Raw genomic sequence first — 16,756 nt, 5'->3', positions numbered from 1 at the left:
GCAGGGGGCACTGGGGGCTGATACATCTTCAACAGTAGAACTGAAAGCCCCTGGAAGGGCCTGCGAGGCCCTTGAGGAAATGCTTGTTACTGCACCATCTCCTTGGAGCTGACAGTGTCAAGTCCCAAAGATTACCAATATTTAAGAAAGCTTCTCACAGAAGGGGTTGTTCTGCACGTTCAGCCACACACAGCACATTGTGCGGCAGCGGCTGCATGTGTGCAGCGGCAGACACCGAAAGAGGCCGTGTCGACTATCACCTTACAGGCAGACGCTATGGAGCTCAAGAGGCATTCAGTTTACATAGGCAGACTCTACAGACCTCAGGGGGCATTTAGTTCAAAGTCAGGTCCGTGACTTAAGAGGGCAAACAGCAAAGAAGGCTAGGGTCTGCCTGGTTTAATCCATTCATGTTTCATGTTCTGATGCAAAGGTAGAAAACCTCCTCCAGAACACAAGCATGAACAAGCAAGAACACAGAACACATTCATGTGCTATTACATGTAACCCTGTAGGCATGATACAAAATACTATCTTCTAAACTTGAGAGGTTTTTCTGCAGGAAACATTTAAAACAGTTCAATGACAACTTAAATTTCTGACTAGTACCTAAATGTGCCTTGTATATAACAGTGTGCTATGCATGCCCGCGTGCTTAGCCATGTCTGACTCTTTGCAACCCTATGGACTATAGCCTGCCAGGCTCCTCTGTCTATGGGATTCTCCAGGCAAAAATACTGGAGCGGTTGCCAAGTTTCCTTCTCCAGGGATCTTCCTGACTCAGGGACTGAACCTGCATCTCCTGTGTTTCCTGCACTGCAGGTGGGTTCTTTCCCCACTGAGCCATCAGGAAAGCCCCGGTATGTAACAAAGTGATGTTTCATTGTTAGATAGTTACGCTGTATCTCAACTATTAAAGAATCTGGATACAATTTCACCTAATGCTTGATTTAAAAACATTTTTCTCACTAAACGACAGCTCCAAAGGAATTATGTAGGTCAATATTTTTAAAAGAGGCAGTTACCATGTTATTTTATAATCTATGGTAGTTACAGCTGTAGAAAAAGTCAGAAGAAATACTCTTAGAAAAAATCAAAGGGCCTTAGGCAACTAAGAAATGAAACATTTTGCTCTTTCAAAGACAGAGGAACTTCATTTCCCTCCCACTGATACCTCAAACTAGCATAGAGTGAATGTGGGTAGCTCATCGAAATCCATCATGACACCTGGGAACAGGGCTCTCAGCCCAGGGACCCGAGGGAGCCCTGCCTGCAGCACCTGCCGCTCTTACAAACTGAGGCCACCAGTGCAGGGCGCTTGTTCTGGATGGTTATCACCAATCCTTTCAATAGAACAAAAAGACTGAAGCACATGGTCCATGTCCATGTTCCTTCTTGTCTGAAAGAAGTTCTAAATGCTAATTCCCCTTCCCCTCTCCTTAAAATAGCTTGCAAGAGACAGACGTAACTATCTCTCCACACTCCAGGGTGAGCATCTCAGAACCCCAGCAGAGAACTGCTCGTTTTGCTTTCCGCAGAACAAGCTTCCACCAGGAGACCCACGTGACGTGGGAGGTGTGGCCAAGCAGGGAAACAACCTTCCTGAGATCACCTGAGTAAAAGGAAGACTGCTGTGTCAGTTCTGAGACGTGAAAGGGTATCTGCAGTCCACGTGCAGGCAGCAGTGAGGACCTGGCATCCCAGTGCCATGTAGAGACGAAACAGAAAAATTCAGTTCAGTTCAGTCACTCAGTCATGTCCGACTCTGCAACCCCATGGACTGCAGCACGCTAGGCTTCCCTGTCCATCACCAACTCCTGGAGTTTACTCAAACTCATCTCCATTGAGTCGGTGATGCCATCCAACCATCTCATCCTCTGTCATCCCCTTCTCTTCCTGCCTGCAATCTTACCCATCATCAGGGTCTTTTAAAATGAGTCAGTTCTTCGCATCAGGTGGCCAAAGTATTGGAGTTTCAATTTCAGCATCAGTCCTTCCAATGAATATTCAGGGCTGATTTCCTTTAGGATGGACTGGCTAGATCTCTTTGCTGTCCTATACTACAGTTCAAAAGCATCAATTCTTCAGTGTTCAGCTTTCTTTATGGTCCAACTCTCACATCCACAAATAGAGAGACTAACTTTTGGTAATTCCTAAAAGGCCCCACAAGAACATTTGAAAAGTACTTATTCATAAAGATCATAAAACAATTCAGCCCAAAACCACTAAACCAATGCCTCTTTTGTAGGACTATATGGTACCTGCCATGTCTTGAAATCAATTAAGAAATCATGACAAGTAAAAAATCATGACAATTTCAAACTCAAGGAAAATATGACTAAGATATAAAACATTTTAACAGGGAAATACATATATAACAGATTTTGTGTATATGAATGCTTATGTTAGGTAAAAAAGAAGAGTATTAAAAGTCATCTAGAAATGTTTGAAAAGCTACTTGGAAATCTTTGTCTTTAAAAAGATAAAGAACTGTCTTTAGTGGAAACAAGATGGGACCTTAATTAAATATTATTTGTATGAATTGGAAGTCTGGAGTGTCAAGTTTAAGGTGAGAAATGGTACAGTAAGAATTCTAAACAGCTTCTGATAATTAAAGATGCACCCTGCTACCCCAGAATCACTCTCTCTCACACATACATACACATACGTACACACACACACACACACACACACACACACACAGATACATACATGCACCCACAAAGTCTATAAGAAATAAAGTGAAATACTTAAAAAAGAAACCATTGAAGGACAAAGGAAGGAAAAAAAAATAAGAAGGAAACAGGTGAAGAGACACTTATTAGTCATTTAGGGAATGCAAATCAAAACCCAATAAGGTACCATGCCACACCCACCAGGAAGGCTAAAATTAGAGAGACAGGTAAGAACAAGTGCTAACTGCTTATTAACTCCGAGAAAGGGGAATGCTCGTACACTTAGTGGGAATATGAAACGATGCAGTTGCTTTGCAAATATTTGGCGAGTTGCTCAAAACTTAAACGGAATTACCATATGACCCAACCATTCCACTCTTGGGTACACAGGCAAGAGAAATGAAACTTACATCCACACAAAAGCAAGTACACTAATGTTCATACAGCAGCACGATTCATAATGGTCAAAAACTGAAATAGCACCATGTCCATGAGCTAATAGAGAAATAAAACATACAACAGAGTATTTTCTGACCATAAAATGAATGAGTCCTTGATTCATGATACAATGTGTTTGAAAACATGCTAAATAAAATGAGCCTAATACCTACATGTATGTATTCCACCTACAGAAGCACCTAGAATAGTAAATGAGCAACGTGCACAGAAAGCCCATTAGTTAGTGGGACTGGTGACTGCAGGGAGTGAGGAGCGACAGCTCATGGGTGTGAGGTGTCTCATGAGGCTGATAAAACGTTCTGGAATTCAACAGTAGTGATGACTATACAATCCGTGAAATATTCTGAACACCCGCCCATGAGGTAGGCATTGAAAAACCCCAGAGACACAAGTGGAAAACCAACCATACCAATAATTATACTAAATGTAAGTGAATTAACAGTCAAACACTACTTAGTAGTAAATTTATAGCTTTGAAATGCCTATATTGAAAAGAAAAAAGGCTCATAACCAGTACTATAACTTAAGAAGAAAGAAAAAGAAGGGTAGGCCAAAGTAAACAGAAGAAATAATAAAGATAAATCAATAAAACAAAAAAGATTTTAAAAAGAAAACGAACAGTAGGTAAGGTTAAAAGTTGGTTCCTTAGTAAACATTTTAAAAGTTGATAAACCTGTACAAAGAATCAACTTCTAGAGGGAAAGAGAGACAGAACAGACACATCGGGAATGAAAATGGAAACACCACTGTAGATCCTACAGATATTAAGAGGATAACAGAATGTTATGAATAGCACTACAGAAATAGATTTAAAAACTGAAACAGACAAATTCCTTGAAAAATGCCAAAATGACTTACCAAAGTCATGGCTTAAGAAACAGACCATCCAGAAGATAGAGGAACCCTCCTACACTGTTGGTGGCGATGTAAATGCGTACAGCCACTATGCAGAACAGTTTGGAGGTTTCTCAAAAAACAGAGAATGGTGCTAGCGTATGATCCAGCAGTCCCATTCCTGGTATATATCCACACAAAACTATAATTCAAAAAGATACATGCACCCCTTATGTTCACAGCAGCACTATTCATAATAGCTAAGACATGGAAGCAACATAGATTTTCATCAACAGATGACTGGATAAAGATGTGGTACATATAAACAGTGGAATGTTACTCAAGCATAAAAAGAATGAAATAACGCCACTTGCAGCAACACAGATGGACCTAGAGATGACCACACTGAGTGAAGAGACAGACACCATACGATATCACTTATATGTGAAATCTAAATATGACACAGACTTACCTATGAAACAAACTCACAGACACAGAAAACAGGTATGTGGTTGCCAAAGAAAGGGGGTGTGGGGGGAGTGATGGATTGGGAGTCTGGGATTAGCAGATGCAAACTGGTATATACAGAATGGATAAACAACAAGGCCTGTTGTACAGCACAGGGAACTATATTCAATATCCTGTGATAAACCACAGGAAAAATGGAAAAGAATATGAAAAAGGATATATATGTATGATTGAATCACTCTGTTGTACAGCTGAAATTAGTGCAATACTATACTTAAATAAATTTTTTTTTTTAAAAGGTGGTGGTCCAGTGGTTAAGATTCTACCTTCCACTGCAGGGGCCGCAGGTGTGATCCCTGATCAGGGAACTAAGACCCCACATGCTGGCTGGTGTGGCCAAAAATTAAAATTAAAAAAAACTTTTTTAAGAAATAAAACACCCAAATAGCCTTAATCTATTAAAGAAACTGAATCAATAATACTCACATAAAACCTTGCACAAAGAAAACTACAAACCCAAAGGCTTTCAGTGGTGAACTGTTCAAAAGAAATTACACAGACTTTTTCAGAAACCAGAGAAGGGAAATGCTTCTCAACCCATCTGCCAAACCTGACAAAGATTTCTAAGCAAATAAAAGTACAGGCCAATATTCTTCATCACCATCCTCAAAACAGCAGCAAATTGAGTTCAGCAAGAGACAAAAGGGACAGCACTTCATCACACTTCATGGTGAAAGGCTGTATACTTCCCCCAAGATCAGGAACAACACCAGAGTTGTGGCCAGCACAGTGTCAAGACAAGAGAAGGAAGCTCTTGGGACAGAGGCTGAAGCAGAAGCAGACAACAGAAACTCCTCAGTTATCTTCAAGACCAATGAACCAAGAAGCGGGTTCAGGAAGCATCAGTAATAAGGTCAACATAAAAAGATCAACTGTATTTTACATATACTGGCAACAAGTAGCTGGAAAATATAAAAGCTCAAGCACAAATGGAAAGATGCATAATATCTTTACACTGAAACCATACAATATTCCTGAAATTAAAGCAGATAAACAAATGGTGAGATACGTATCATGGTCAAGGACTGGGGAATTCAACATCGGTCGGTGTCCATTTTCTGTAGCAGGCCTTTTTTGGGGGGTGGCAGGGCTGACAACTTGATTTTTAAATTTGTATGCTAAGAACCCAGAATAGTCAAAACACTTAAAAAGCAAAACTAAAATATAAAAAAGGTGGAGAACACTCTCAATTTCAAGACAATCTGATACTTGAATAGACTGAACATACATGAAACTCGTAAGTAAAAAATGTGGACCCTGACCTTCTGCTTCACACCACAGACAAATACTAACTCAAAATGCATCATAATAACTGCAAAAAGTTGAAACTATAAAACTAAGAGAAAACCTCAAAGAAAATCTATTGACATTAAAGGTATGTCCTGATTTGGAAATATTAATAACACCCCAGAAAAAACTGATAGATTAGACTTCAACAAAATTAAAACTTATCGTTCTTTAAAAGACAGTGTCAAACAAACAGGTAAGCTACACATCAGGAAAAAACAGTCATAGCCTGTTATTTACCTCGTCATCAGGGGAATGCAAACTGAAACCACAATGAGTTACCACATTACACGCAACAGAATCAGTAAAATGAAAACCTGGGTAAAATTAAAAATAATAAATGTTGGCAAAGATATGGAGCAACCACAGTGGTCAAGAAAACAAGTCTGGCAGTTTCTTAACATCAAACACACTCTCCTATGGGACCCAGCAATTCCCAAGAAAATGAAGAGACGTTCACAAAAACTTGTGCAGATGCTTCCAGCTGCTTCATTCCTTACAGCCCCACTGGAGGCAGCACACAAGTCCACCAGTTAGTAGACAGAACACTTGAGTCATTTTTGCACTGGATACAACTGAGACTCCTCCCTCAAGGAACAAAAGCACTGACGTGGACGGCAGCATCAGCGAGCGCCACGCACTCTGGGCTTCCCGAAAGACGCGGACACGCAGTGATCCCAACCAGAAGCAGCTCTGCAGGAAGGCCAAACAACCTCATCCACAGGGACCAGACCACCGTATAGGACACGGCAGGTTTCTCTGGGAGGGTGGGGGTTCATCCACAGGGACCAGACCACCGTATAGGACACGGCAGGTTTCTCTGGGAGGGTGCGGGTTAGATTTAGTGCAAAGGGGGCACTTTCTGGGGAGATGGAAATGTCGTATTATCTTGAACAGCATGCTGACCGAGTTCATGGAATTAGAAACAAGAACCTATTTTTCTAAAAACGGACAGGCAAACTATGACCCATGGACCAAATCTGGCCTGAGTGTCTATCTTTAGACTGTAAGCTAAGAATGTAAAAATCATTCTTTTTTAAAAGTTGGGAGAAAAATGAAATCCAAAGAATATTATTTCATGACATATGAAAATAATATAGAATTCAAATTCCAGTGTCCATAAAACTCTAAAAAAACAGCCACAGGGACTTCCCTGGTGATCCAATGGCTAAGATTCGCGCTCCCAATGCAGGGGACCTGGGTTCAATCCCTGGTTAGGGAAGTAGATCCCATATGCCACAACAGAGACACGGCACAGCTTGCGAGTTAACTACCTAGCTAGCTACTTAAATAAATGAGTAAATTAAAAACACCCACATCCAGTATCAGCCATGAAGCATTGCTCTCCCCACTACTAAAAGCTCCAGACTGCTCTAAGGATGTCATAAATAATTTAATTTAATCTAAGTCAATATTATTATTAATAAATAAATTTAGTAATGGGTATGCTTATCATTCCCATTTTACAAGTGAGGCAAGTAATACAGAAAGAGATGATGAACTGTCTTCTCTCTCTATAGTTACTAGGTTGTACCCGACTCTAGCAACCCCATGGACTGTAGCTTGCCAGGCTCCTCCATCAGTGGGAATCTCCAGGCAACAATATTGGAGTAGGTTGCCGTTTCCTTCTCTGGGGGATCTTCCCGACCCAGGAATCAAACCTGGATCTCCTGCATTGCAGGCAGATTCTTTACCAACTGAGTTACGAGGGAAGCCCTTTCTTAGCTCCACGTAATAGCTAAGTCTTAGAAGCAGGAAAGAAAAGCATTCATTTGTACAAAATCCTCTTTATTTAGGGTGGGATGAAAAGAAAGCCTCTGAGAATACTGAGCACAAATTCACTCTAAATGCACGTGGATACCACTGGAGAGACAGAGTAACGATCACTTCGGGCAGTTCCTTTCAGTGGAAAAAGTAAAATTCACTGCGATGCTTCCTTGTCTGAGTGATCACTGCACACAAGTGTATTCAGTTTGCATAAATTCACTACACTGCAGAGTAAGGAATATGCCTTTTCTGTGTATTACTACAGATCATCATCAACAAGTTTTTAGAAGGGTGAAGCCTCACTCCAGACTAGTTAATTCAACTTGGTCAACCAGATCTCACACTTAACTTCACCATTCAGAAATGTTTTTGTTTCAGTATACTCATCTATTTTTTTCTAACACAAACACTTTATGTTTTCTGAAATGCTGTGACATATCACAGGTATGCTCTGACGAAGGCTAGAACCAACACTTGCCTCCCTGGACCAGCAAAGAACAGCAGGACCAATGCCGCGCCACACCACCGCGCAGGACAGGGTGATGATGAGCGCTGAGGGCACGAGGGGCTGAAGGCTCCCCACTCCTTCTGTCCTTCAGAGACTCGCAGCTTCCTTCAACAGCAGAAAAGTCACCGAAGCAGTGCTGGCAAAAAGGGAAAACTCTCTGCTCTCGGTTACACCACCACCTGAAATTTCAGGACATTTGACCAGGCTCATTTGTTTGTTTGTTTTTTAAAATAAATTAACATCTGATTTCAAAAGAAATTGTTTAGGAGTAACTGATACAGTACTGTCATGAGGAAGAAGCTAATGTTAAGAGGCTGGGCGCCAGCACACAGCTGCAAGAGACAGAACCCATGAGGAGGCAGCTCTGCAAACGTAAACAAGTATTTCTTCTGCTTGATCATCGCCAACACACCTGTGAAGACAAGGCCTAAGTATGAAAGAGGAAATTCCAGTACAGATTTCAAATGTGCACGATCATCTAGGAAAGGTGAGCTGGACATCTTGCCAGGCTGTAGGCACTGGGTCATCACCTTCACACCCTCACAGGCCTTTGTGCTGTGTTCGCCTCGCCCCTCAGGCCTCATCCATTCACTCACTCCTTCCTGGTCTCCGGTGCTCCCTACCCTGGGGACCACACCTCCAAACTTGTCACCCAGCCTACAAGGCCTACTGGGCTCCCACTCCTGCTGTGCTGTGGCCACTGGATTCCTTGAGTGGCTGAGCGTTCAGAGACGAGTGGGGAAAGAAGGTGGTGGTGGGCTACGCAAGCCCCACACGTGCACAATGACACCAGCCAAGGCGATAAGAGCCCCCAGCTGGGGCTGGGCCCTGTCTTCCCTCCAGCTGAGAGGTGTCTTAGATGATTTCCAACAGAAAGGGGTTTAATCGTGAAGTCTCATTTTATATGGTGGCAATGAATCAAAATTTAATAGAGCCAAGATTCTGCAGCTCAAACCAATCACATTTTTGAACCACATGGGACTTTCTGCAACCCCCTAGGCGCTGCTCCAGGGCTTCAAGCCCCAGGAGCAACCCTCCCACCTGCACTTCATGAGCGGGTCTGTCCTTCCTGCGTTCACCCACTTATTGGGCTCCCTTGGGAAGCACCCACGTGAAGACTCAATTCCCTGGCCCTTTTCTCAAACACCTGCGTGCTCTGCAGACTTTAGAGCACTTGCTGTGGCCAGAGCACACACTCTGTGGTGGGAACCAGGACTGAGGGTTCTGAGGGCGTCTGTCCGACAGCACCCTGGCCAGAGTGAGGTGAGGCAAAGGGACCCCTTGGACCCTGATGAGTCATAGGTGAAATAAAACAACCTCTGGAATGAGCAGCCTGGAAATGCATTGTTTTGAATCTTTTTTGGGGGGCCATGCAGCATGTGGATCTTAGCTCCCTGACCAGGGACTGAGCCTATGCTCACTGCAGCGGAAGTATGGAGTCTCAACCACTGGACCGCCAGGGAGGTCCTGTATTTCTTTAATCTTAAACGGGCCTTTCTTTTGACTCAGTGACAATACTTACAGAAATTTAAAATAAGAGCATGATTCACTAGGTGTACAAGCTTTTATGTCCAAGGCTATGTGAAATATGTTTATAACAGTTAAAGAGTTAAGGCACAAATGTTCATCTACTAAACTGGGGTATCTGACAATCCTATTTAGAGAAACATTAGTTATGATAACTAAATGTAAGATAAGAAAAAGTGAAATTATATACACATTATGACTACAACAGTGCTTAAAAAACCACACAAACTCCCCAAGCCACAGCTCAAAAAGCAAACCCTTCCTCATTGTGTCTGAGTGATAAGGCATATGTTTCCTCCTGCTCTTTGTCCAGCATGACAGCCTGGACGCCCCTGGGGACGGACAGCACTCCAGAGCACCCAGGAGAGCACCCCCACCGTGTCAGGGCGGCTGAGGACCACGATGGGTGCAGGAGCAGCTCACCACCCTCACTCACGTTGTACCCACATGTCGACTCCCAGCCCTGACCAGCCCCTAAGAGTGAGCTTACTACAACAGAAATATTCCACACACCGCCTTTCGTTCACTGTCCAAAAACTACAAACCATAACACCCCAAACTTCTGTTTGGTCTGGGGACCCAGGACTGGGAACCTCATCCAGTCTCTGCTTCCCAGAAGTGTCCCACAGTTCAATGCCATGTGGGAACAGGATAAAGAGAATGGCTACCGAGTCCCTGGAAACAAGGGCCAAGGCCTGAGCAGGAAGAGCCTGTACTTGCTGACAGAGATGAAATTCAGCTCCACGTTTCTACCTGTCTCACGTGTAAGGGAGCGGGTGTACTTGGCGGCTACGGTGTGAGAGGCCCAGAAGCTCCATCTCAGAATGATGCTACTGTTCACAGGAACAAGAGACACAGACCCAAGGGGCAGAACGACAGTAAGAATCTAATTTTGTTCGGCATCGATTTACCAATACTGGAAACAAAGATGAGAAAGTAAGGCCTACACTGAGAGGAAAACACTCCATGTGACTGTGGCAGCTGGGAACCTAAGGGGAAGGTTTGTGAGATTTGTGAGAGTGGGAAAAAGACAATACAATGAAAACGCAGCTGCAGAAGCAGCGAAAGGCAGGGCCCAGAGCCACGTGTGAATACACTGTACGTCTCGGCCGATGATCTGCTCAGGTTTGCTCCAGGAGATACGAAACATCACTAGGACTAGTTAATTCCTTCCAGTGCCAGGAGAGGACTGGGGTTACTCACGTGATGTCCCTTCGCTGATAGCAGCCCTGGAGCAGGCGGGCGATCAGGTCGCTGATGAACTCCACGTCATCTCTGTGGAGAGCTGCTTCTAACTCCTAAGGAGGGGGAGACAGGGGCGAGAGCTCAGACTCAGAGGCAGATCCCCAACACCCCGCCAGTGGCCCTCCCCCCACACCACCACAGCCCATCACGGCACTGTCCTTTCTGGCTTGATGCAGCTCTTTGATTTTCTAGGCGTTTACTCCCCTATTGCTCTTACCAAGCTCCATTTCTTTCATCTGTACAGGCAGACACCTCTTTTTATAAATCAGTGCCATCGCTTCTCAGACTTTTGGCTAAGATCAGGTGTATAAGTCAGTGCCAGCACAGTCACAAAAGAGCTTAACTTATGTAAACAGGCTGTATTGCTTTCTATTTTAATGCAGGAGTGTAATGGAGCAGATGTATAACTGATCAAAAAGCATTCATTTACTGAAGTTTCAACAAGTAAGCCAACTGCAACAGCTCTCCAGAATCATGCCACTTGGAACGTTCTGTGCACACACAGCCTGTCGGACCTAATAGCAGTGAGGTGCTGCCCATGCGGGGGTCGGGGGCGAATCCCAGGGGACAGGGGACAGGCACGTGGGATTCAGGCAGAGATGGCACACATACACTAAACGAGGGTTCACTGAGGAGCTACAGGGACAGAGGTGACAGCTGGGATTTGGGGGCCCCTATTCCTTTCCTTCTCAAGCTCCCACAGTGAACAGTCACCACTCCCAGGACACAGGCCCACATCCACCTGCTGTGCAAGCCGACTCCCCGGGATCCACTCTGCTGGTGGCGTGGTCGGCTCATAACCAGACTCAGGGTCTTGTAGGTGGGTCCAAAAGCACCAAGGGCACCAGCTTCTGACCTCCACACTGAGGAGCAGGCAGTGTGCACAAGGAGGTCCACTTCTACTAGAAATACGGGAAGGCCTTTGGCTCGATATTTTAATCCTTCTGTTTATTGTTCTATGTTCAAAAGTTCCTAAGTTTGTAAACAACCCGGGAACATCACGTGGCACAAGCATTACTAAGCACACTAACTGACAGAAACAAACTGAAGCCAACAACGCGAGCAGGAAGGGGCCCTGGACACCTTGAACGCCAGGGCCTCAGTGTGAAAACACCGTGCCAGCCCAAGGGCAAGTGTGGCCGGGATGCGCAAACCTGACACAAGGGCACCTACTCTTCTGGGCAGACACCAAGGATGCTGAGCCCGCTCTTCCAGGAGAACTGGGTGGGCCTGAAATATCTGCCATGTGAGCTCTGAGAGGAACTTGTGACGCTTATGAATACAAGTGCCACCCTGCCTCACACGTCACCCACAGGATACGGAAACGCACGAAACACAACATTCCTTTGTAGACGTATCTCTATTATATTGTGCCTCAAATTCAGAAGCACCTAGAAAACAGACCAAATCAGACTCGGTGACTCGGGAGAGGCACTTTCCCCGGGGCCCTGCAGGACCCAGCCTGCAGAGTCACTGCTCCGTCAGAGGCTGGACCTAAGTGTCCTCCCCGCAGCGGCCACAGGCGGCCAGGGCTCCCTGCACAGCCTCCGCTCTCACGGCCCTGCGCCCAGTGTCACAGAGAGACAGCAGAGCAGAAGCAGGACAGCAATTTTAATCCCACTGAACAAAAAGAGGACTCGCTTATCAGTTAAAATTTTTTCACTTCAATGGATACAGAGTTAGAGATTTGCAAGATCAAGACGTTCTGGAACAGATTCATAGCAACATGAATACACTTAACACAACCAGACTGTGCCCTGACACTTAACACCAGTGGACGGTGCACTTACACATAAGCAGTGCTGGACTGCACCCTGACACTCAACATTCTAGGCTGTGCACGTCAACGGAACACCACTGGACTGTGTCCTTACACCTCACACTACAGACCGTGTACCTGTAACAGTTAGCGAAGTAGAGTTTATGTATCTTTGACCACAATTCAGGGGGTCGGGGAGAGAACTTGCCACATTACAAGTATCCCCAGGCAGAAGCTACGGTGATTTAAATGAGGGGATACTTATAAATGCCAGACCAGCCTGATGCACAGTGAACGCTCCGTAACGTGTGAGCCCTGCAGTCAATTCATTCCCAAGTGACGGTGTGTAGAAAAAAAAAGATTGAAGAAACAGAAAGTGGTCTTTTCAAAAATCAGATTTCTGAACAACAGAAACTCAAACTTTCTTTTAATACATGGCCTGTATGCATGATGTTTTTGAACTGTGGTGTTGGAGAAGATTCTTGCTGCTGCTGCTAAGTCGCTTCAGTCGTGTCTGACTCTGCGACCCCATAGACGGCAGCCTACCAGGCTCCTCCATCCCTGGGATTCTCCAGGCAAGAACACTGGAGTGGACTGCCATTTCCTTCTCCGATGCATGAAAGTGAAAAGTGAAAGTGAAGTCGCTCAGTCATTTCTGATTCTTTGTGATCCCACGGACTGCAACCTACCAGGCTCCTCCGTCCATGGGATTTACCAGGCAAGAGTACTGGAGTGGGTTGCCATTGCCTTCTCGGAGAAGACTCTTGAGAGTCCCTTGAATTGCAAAGGGATCCATCCAACCAGCCCATCCTAAATGAAATCAGTCCTAAATATACACCGGAAGGATTGATGCTGAAACTCCAATACTTTGGCCACGTGATACAAAGAACTAACTCATTGGAGAAGACCCTGATGCTGAAAGACTGAAGGCAGGAGGAGAAGGGGACCTCAGAGGATGAGCTGGTTGGATGCCATCACCGACTTGATGGACATGAGTGTGAGCAAGTTCCAGGAGTTGGTAATGGACAGAGAAGCCTGGCATGCTGCAGTCCATGGGGTCGCAAAGAGTCAGACTGCACTGAGCGACTGAACTGAACTGATGCATGAGCCAATAAAACTACCTCCAACCCAGGTTATTCACAGCTTCACTACTTCCACCTTCAGCCCAGAGCCCAGGCTAAGGCAACCAGGGTCTTTAAACACTCTTCAAAAGCCCCGCCCCCGCCGCTCCTCCTCACTGCACACCCCCTTTTGTATTCCCTTTTCACTGTGGGCACTGAGCTGTGAGCACAGAAATCTGAACTCTGCCAAGATGCTCTGGGACGGGGGTGGGGGGAGCAACCAGCAAATCACCGAGAAGGGACCAAGCAGGGCTCCTGAGCGTCACGCTCGCCCTCCTTGCAGCTGGCGTCACAGCTCATTAGGGATGAGCCTGTTCAGCCCTGGGACCTGGCAGTAGCTGCTGAGAAAAGGACCCCAGGGTGAGCCATGGAGGAGTCGGGGGGTAGGGGCCTTGAGCCTGTGTTGTGGAAACTTTTCCCCAAACAGGGAGTACATCCTGGAGAGGCAGCCCAGGAACATCACTAACTCCTCCACGCCAGCACGGCTCAGCAACTGCTCTGCTCTCAAAGCTCACTGCAGGGCCTCCTAGTAATGGACCCAATCCCGAGATCCCAAATCTTCTTTACCTTTTGTCAAACAAGGTAAAGAGAGAACAACTTTCCTTCCCTCAACTCCAAGGAAGAAGGGAGATGACGGACGTGCACACTCCAGGCACAAAGACCCCACTAAGTTTCCCCAAGGAGGGAAAGGCCTGAGGAAACAGCTACCTGGGTCTCACTTGATGTAAAAGGCACAGATCTTTCTCACCTGCACAGGGACCAGCTGCAAGGCAGTGGGGATCACAGTCAAAGGTGGGGGTTTCCATGCACGCCCAGGACTGTGCTCACACAAAGGAGGTGCAAAGCAGGCCCTCTGAGGGCCATCCCAGCTGCTCTCTGAGACAGGCTGCCTGGCGAGCAGGCCCAGGCCTCAGAAAGCACCCCTGGCACTTTGGCAGCTGATGCTTCTAACCTGGTATAAATTACCTTCATCCCAAAGGCTGCTCGAGACAGTTCACACCGTATTGGCAGCTCTGCGCTGCCGACACGACAGCCATCACCAGTCATGACGTAGGGAGCAACTTTCTAGAAAGGAAACCACACAGCTCCCCTCAGGCTGAAAAATACTGACCAAAGCAATAAATGTATAAACCTACATGAATATGCTTGTCTGAAAAGGTATAAATTACCAAAACTGGCTCCAGATATTAAAAAAGGGATCTGAAGTTACACACATCTTCTCCCACAGGCAAGCCCCAGAATACAGAAGTAACTGCTGAGCACTGAAGAGATGGGAGAGTCTCAGCAGCCCAGCCAGGAGGCTGGTGCTCAGCCTCAGACTAGGGTCGGAATCTGGACTTCACGCCGAGACTGTGCCCTCGGAACCCATGGCACGTGGCTCATGGCACAGCTTCCTAGAGAGCTGGGTTTCCTCTGATGGTTTTGTTTTCATAATTGTAGCTTGTGGTCATTTGGAAAGGTATACTATTTTTAACTTAAACATGTGAATGAATTTCAAAAATAAAACTGGAGATGTGGTCAGACAACTTATGTCAAAGCTACTTCATTCAGCCAGAAGCCCTAGACCCCTGGGGTTAAGCAGCCCCACTCCTTGCTCACCACTGGACTAGCCAGAAATAATTTAGGTGTAACCAGGAAAGAGGAGCCTGGTGGGCTGCCATCTATGGGGTTGCACAGAGTCGGACACAACTGAAGTGACTTAGCAGCAGCAGTGAAATCAGGGAGAAAAGCAACAATCAAGACTGGAAGTTAATCTGGGCGTGGTGTGCAGGCCAGGGCAACACAGGCCCAGGGTGAGACAGTCCCAGGCCCAGCCCAGGGAGGACAACAAGGACGACAGTGAGTCAGGGCAGAGGCTGAAAGGGGAGCTGCAGAAGCAAAGTTCATGAGATGTTGCAACTGTAGGTGGAAGGCAGAGAACAGGACATCTCAGGGAACTTTTAATACTGTGCCCAGCCCCCCAACAAGACAATGGATCTCTAACTGGTGAAAAACTAAGTGGGGGCGGGGCGGGGACAGATAACAAAGCGGGAAATATCCTGGCTGTTCATGTGTCATCACGCCCTGGTATCCCGGGGGACAACAGCACAGAACACTGGACACATGACTTGGATGTGCGGGGCCATCTCATCTGCCGATCAGCTCAGCCTCCATGGTCACATGACAGGGGGTGTCACGAGGGAAAAGGCCCCTGTGCCTAAAGACGCGCTCTGTGCCTGGCTTCGCAGCTCATGCTGAGGCTGCCAACAGGCTGAGACACCCTCTCGGGGAGCATCACAACTGGGAGGGGGCAAGCGGTCCCCATTCCCGGTAGAGACGGCAGTGATTGAGAATGAGCTTGCTCAGCAGAGGAAGGGGCAGGAAGTGAAGAGAGAAGACCAAAGATAGGAGCCTGGAGCAACCAGGCTGAAGGATGAACTTCCAGAAATGCCTGCCATCAAACTACGAGGAGAAATCTGAGAAGATAGGACAAACTAGCAATGACCAGGGTGCAGTTATAACTGAGAGAACAGTTATGAACTCACTGGGAAAAGAAAAAGAATGCTCTAACCCATCTGGAAAATTCTTCAAGAAATGGGAATACCAGACCTGAGCTGCCTCCTGAGAAATCTGTATGCAGGTAAAGAAGTAACAGTTAGAATTGGACATGGAACAAGAGACTGGTTCCAAATTCGGAAAGGAGTACATTAAGGCTGTATACTGTCATCCTGCTTATTTAATTTATATCAGAGTGTATCAGGCAAAATGCTGAGCTGGATGAAGCACAAGCTGGAATCAAGACTGCCAGGAGAAATATCAGTAACTTCAGATACGCAGATGACACCACACTTATGGCAGAAAACAGAAGAACTGAAGAGCCTGTTGATGAAAATGAAAGAGGAGAGTCACAAAGTTGGCTTAAAACTCAACATTCAAAAATCAAAGACCATGGCATCTGGTCCCATCACTTCATGGCAAACAGATGGGGAAACAATGGAAACAGTGACACTGACTTTATTTTCTTGGGCTCCAAAATCACTGCAGATGGTGACCGCACCCATGAAAT

General features: G+C 45.8%; 1 protein-coding gene across 1 annotated transcript in view; it reads right to left on the bottom strand.

Annotated features, from left to right (window-relative positions):
* CECR2 (cat eye syndrome chromosome region, candidate 2) overlaps positions 1–14,831 on the bottom strand; it is a 45,397-nt gene extending 30,566 nt beyond the window's left edge. Inside the window, exons 1-2 of the mRNA XM_010845057.1 lie at positions 14,677–14,831; positions 10,789–10,883 (exon numbers count right to left, since the gene is read on the bottom strand). Coding sequence (XP_010843359.1) covers positions 10,789–10,883; positions 14,677–14,757 — 176 coding nt within the window. The 5' untranslated portion in view covers positions 14,758–14,831. The remainder of the gene's footprint in view (positions 1–10,788; positions 10,884–14,676) is intronic.
* Between the last annotated feature and the right edge of the window lie 1,925 nt (positions 14,832–16,756).

This window comes from Bison bison, unplaced genomic scaffold (genome assembly GCF_000754665.1).
Source record: "Bison bison bison isolate TAMUID 2011002044 unplaced genomic scaffold, Bison_UMD1.0 scf7180017864213, whole genome shotgun sequence".
Lineage (NCBI taxonomy): Eukaryota > Metazoa > Chordata > Mammalia > Artiodactyla > Bovidae > Bison > Bison bison.
Note: the sequence above shows the minus strand (reverse complement) of the source record. Positions and strands in the feature narration are given on the sequence as shown.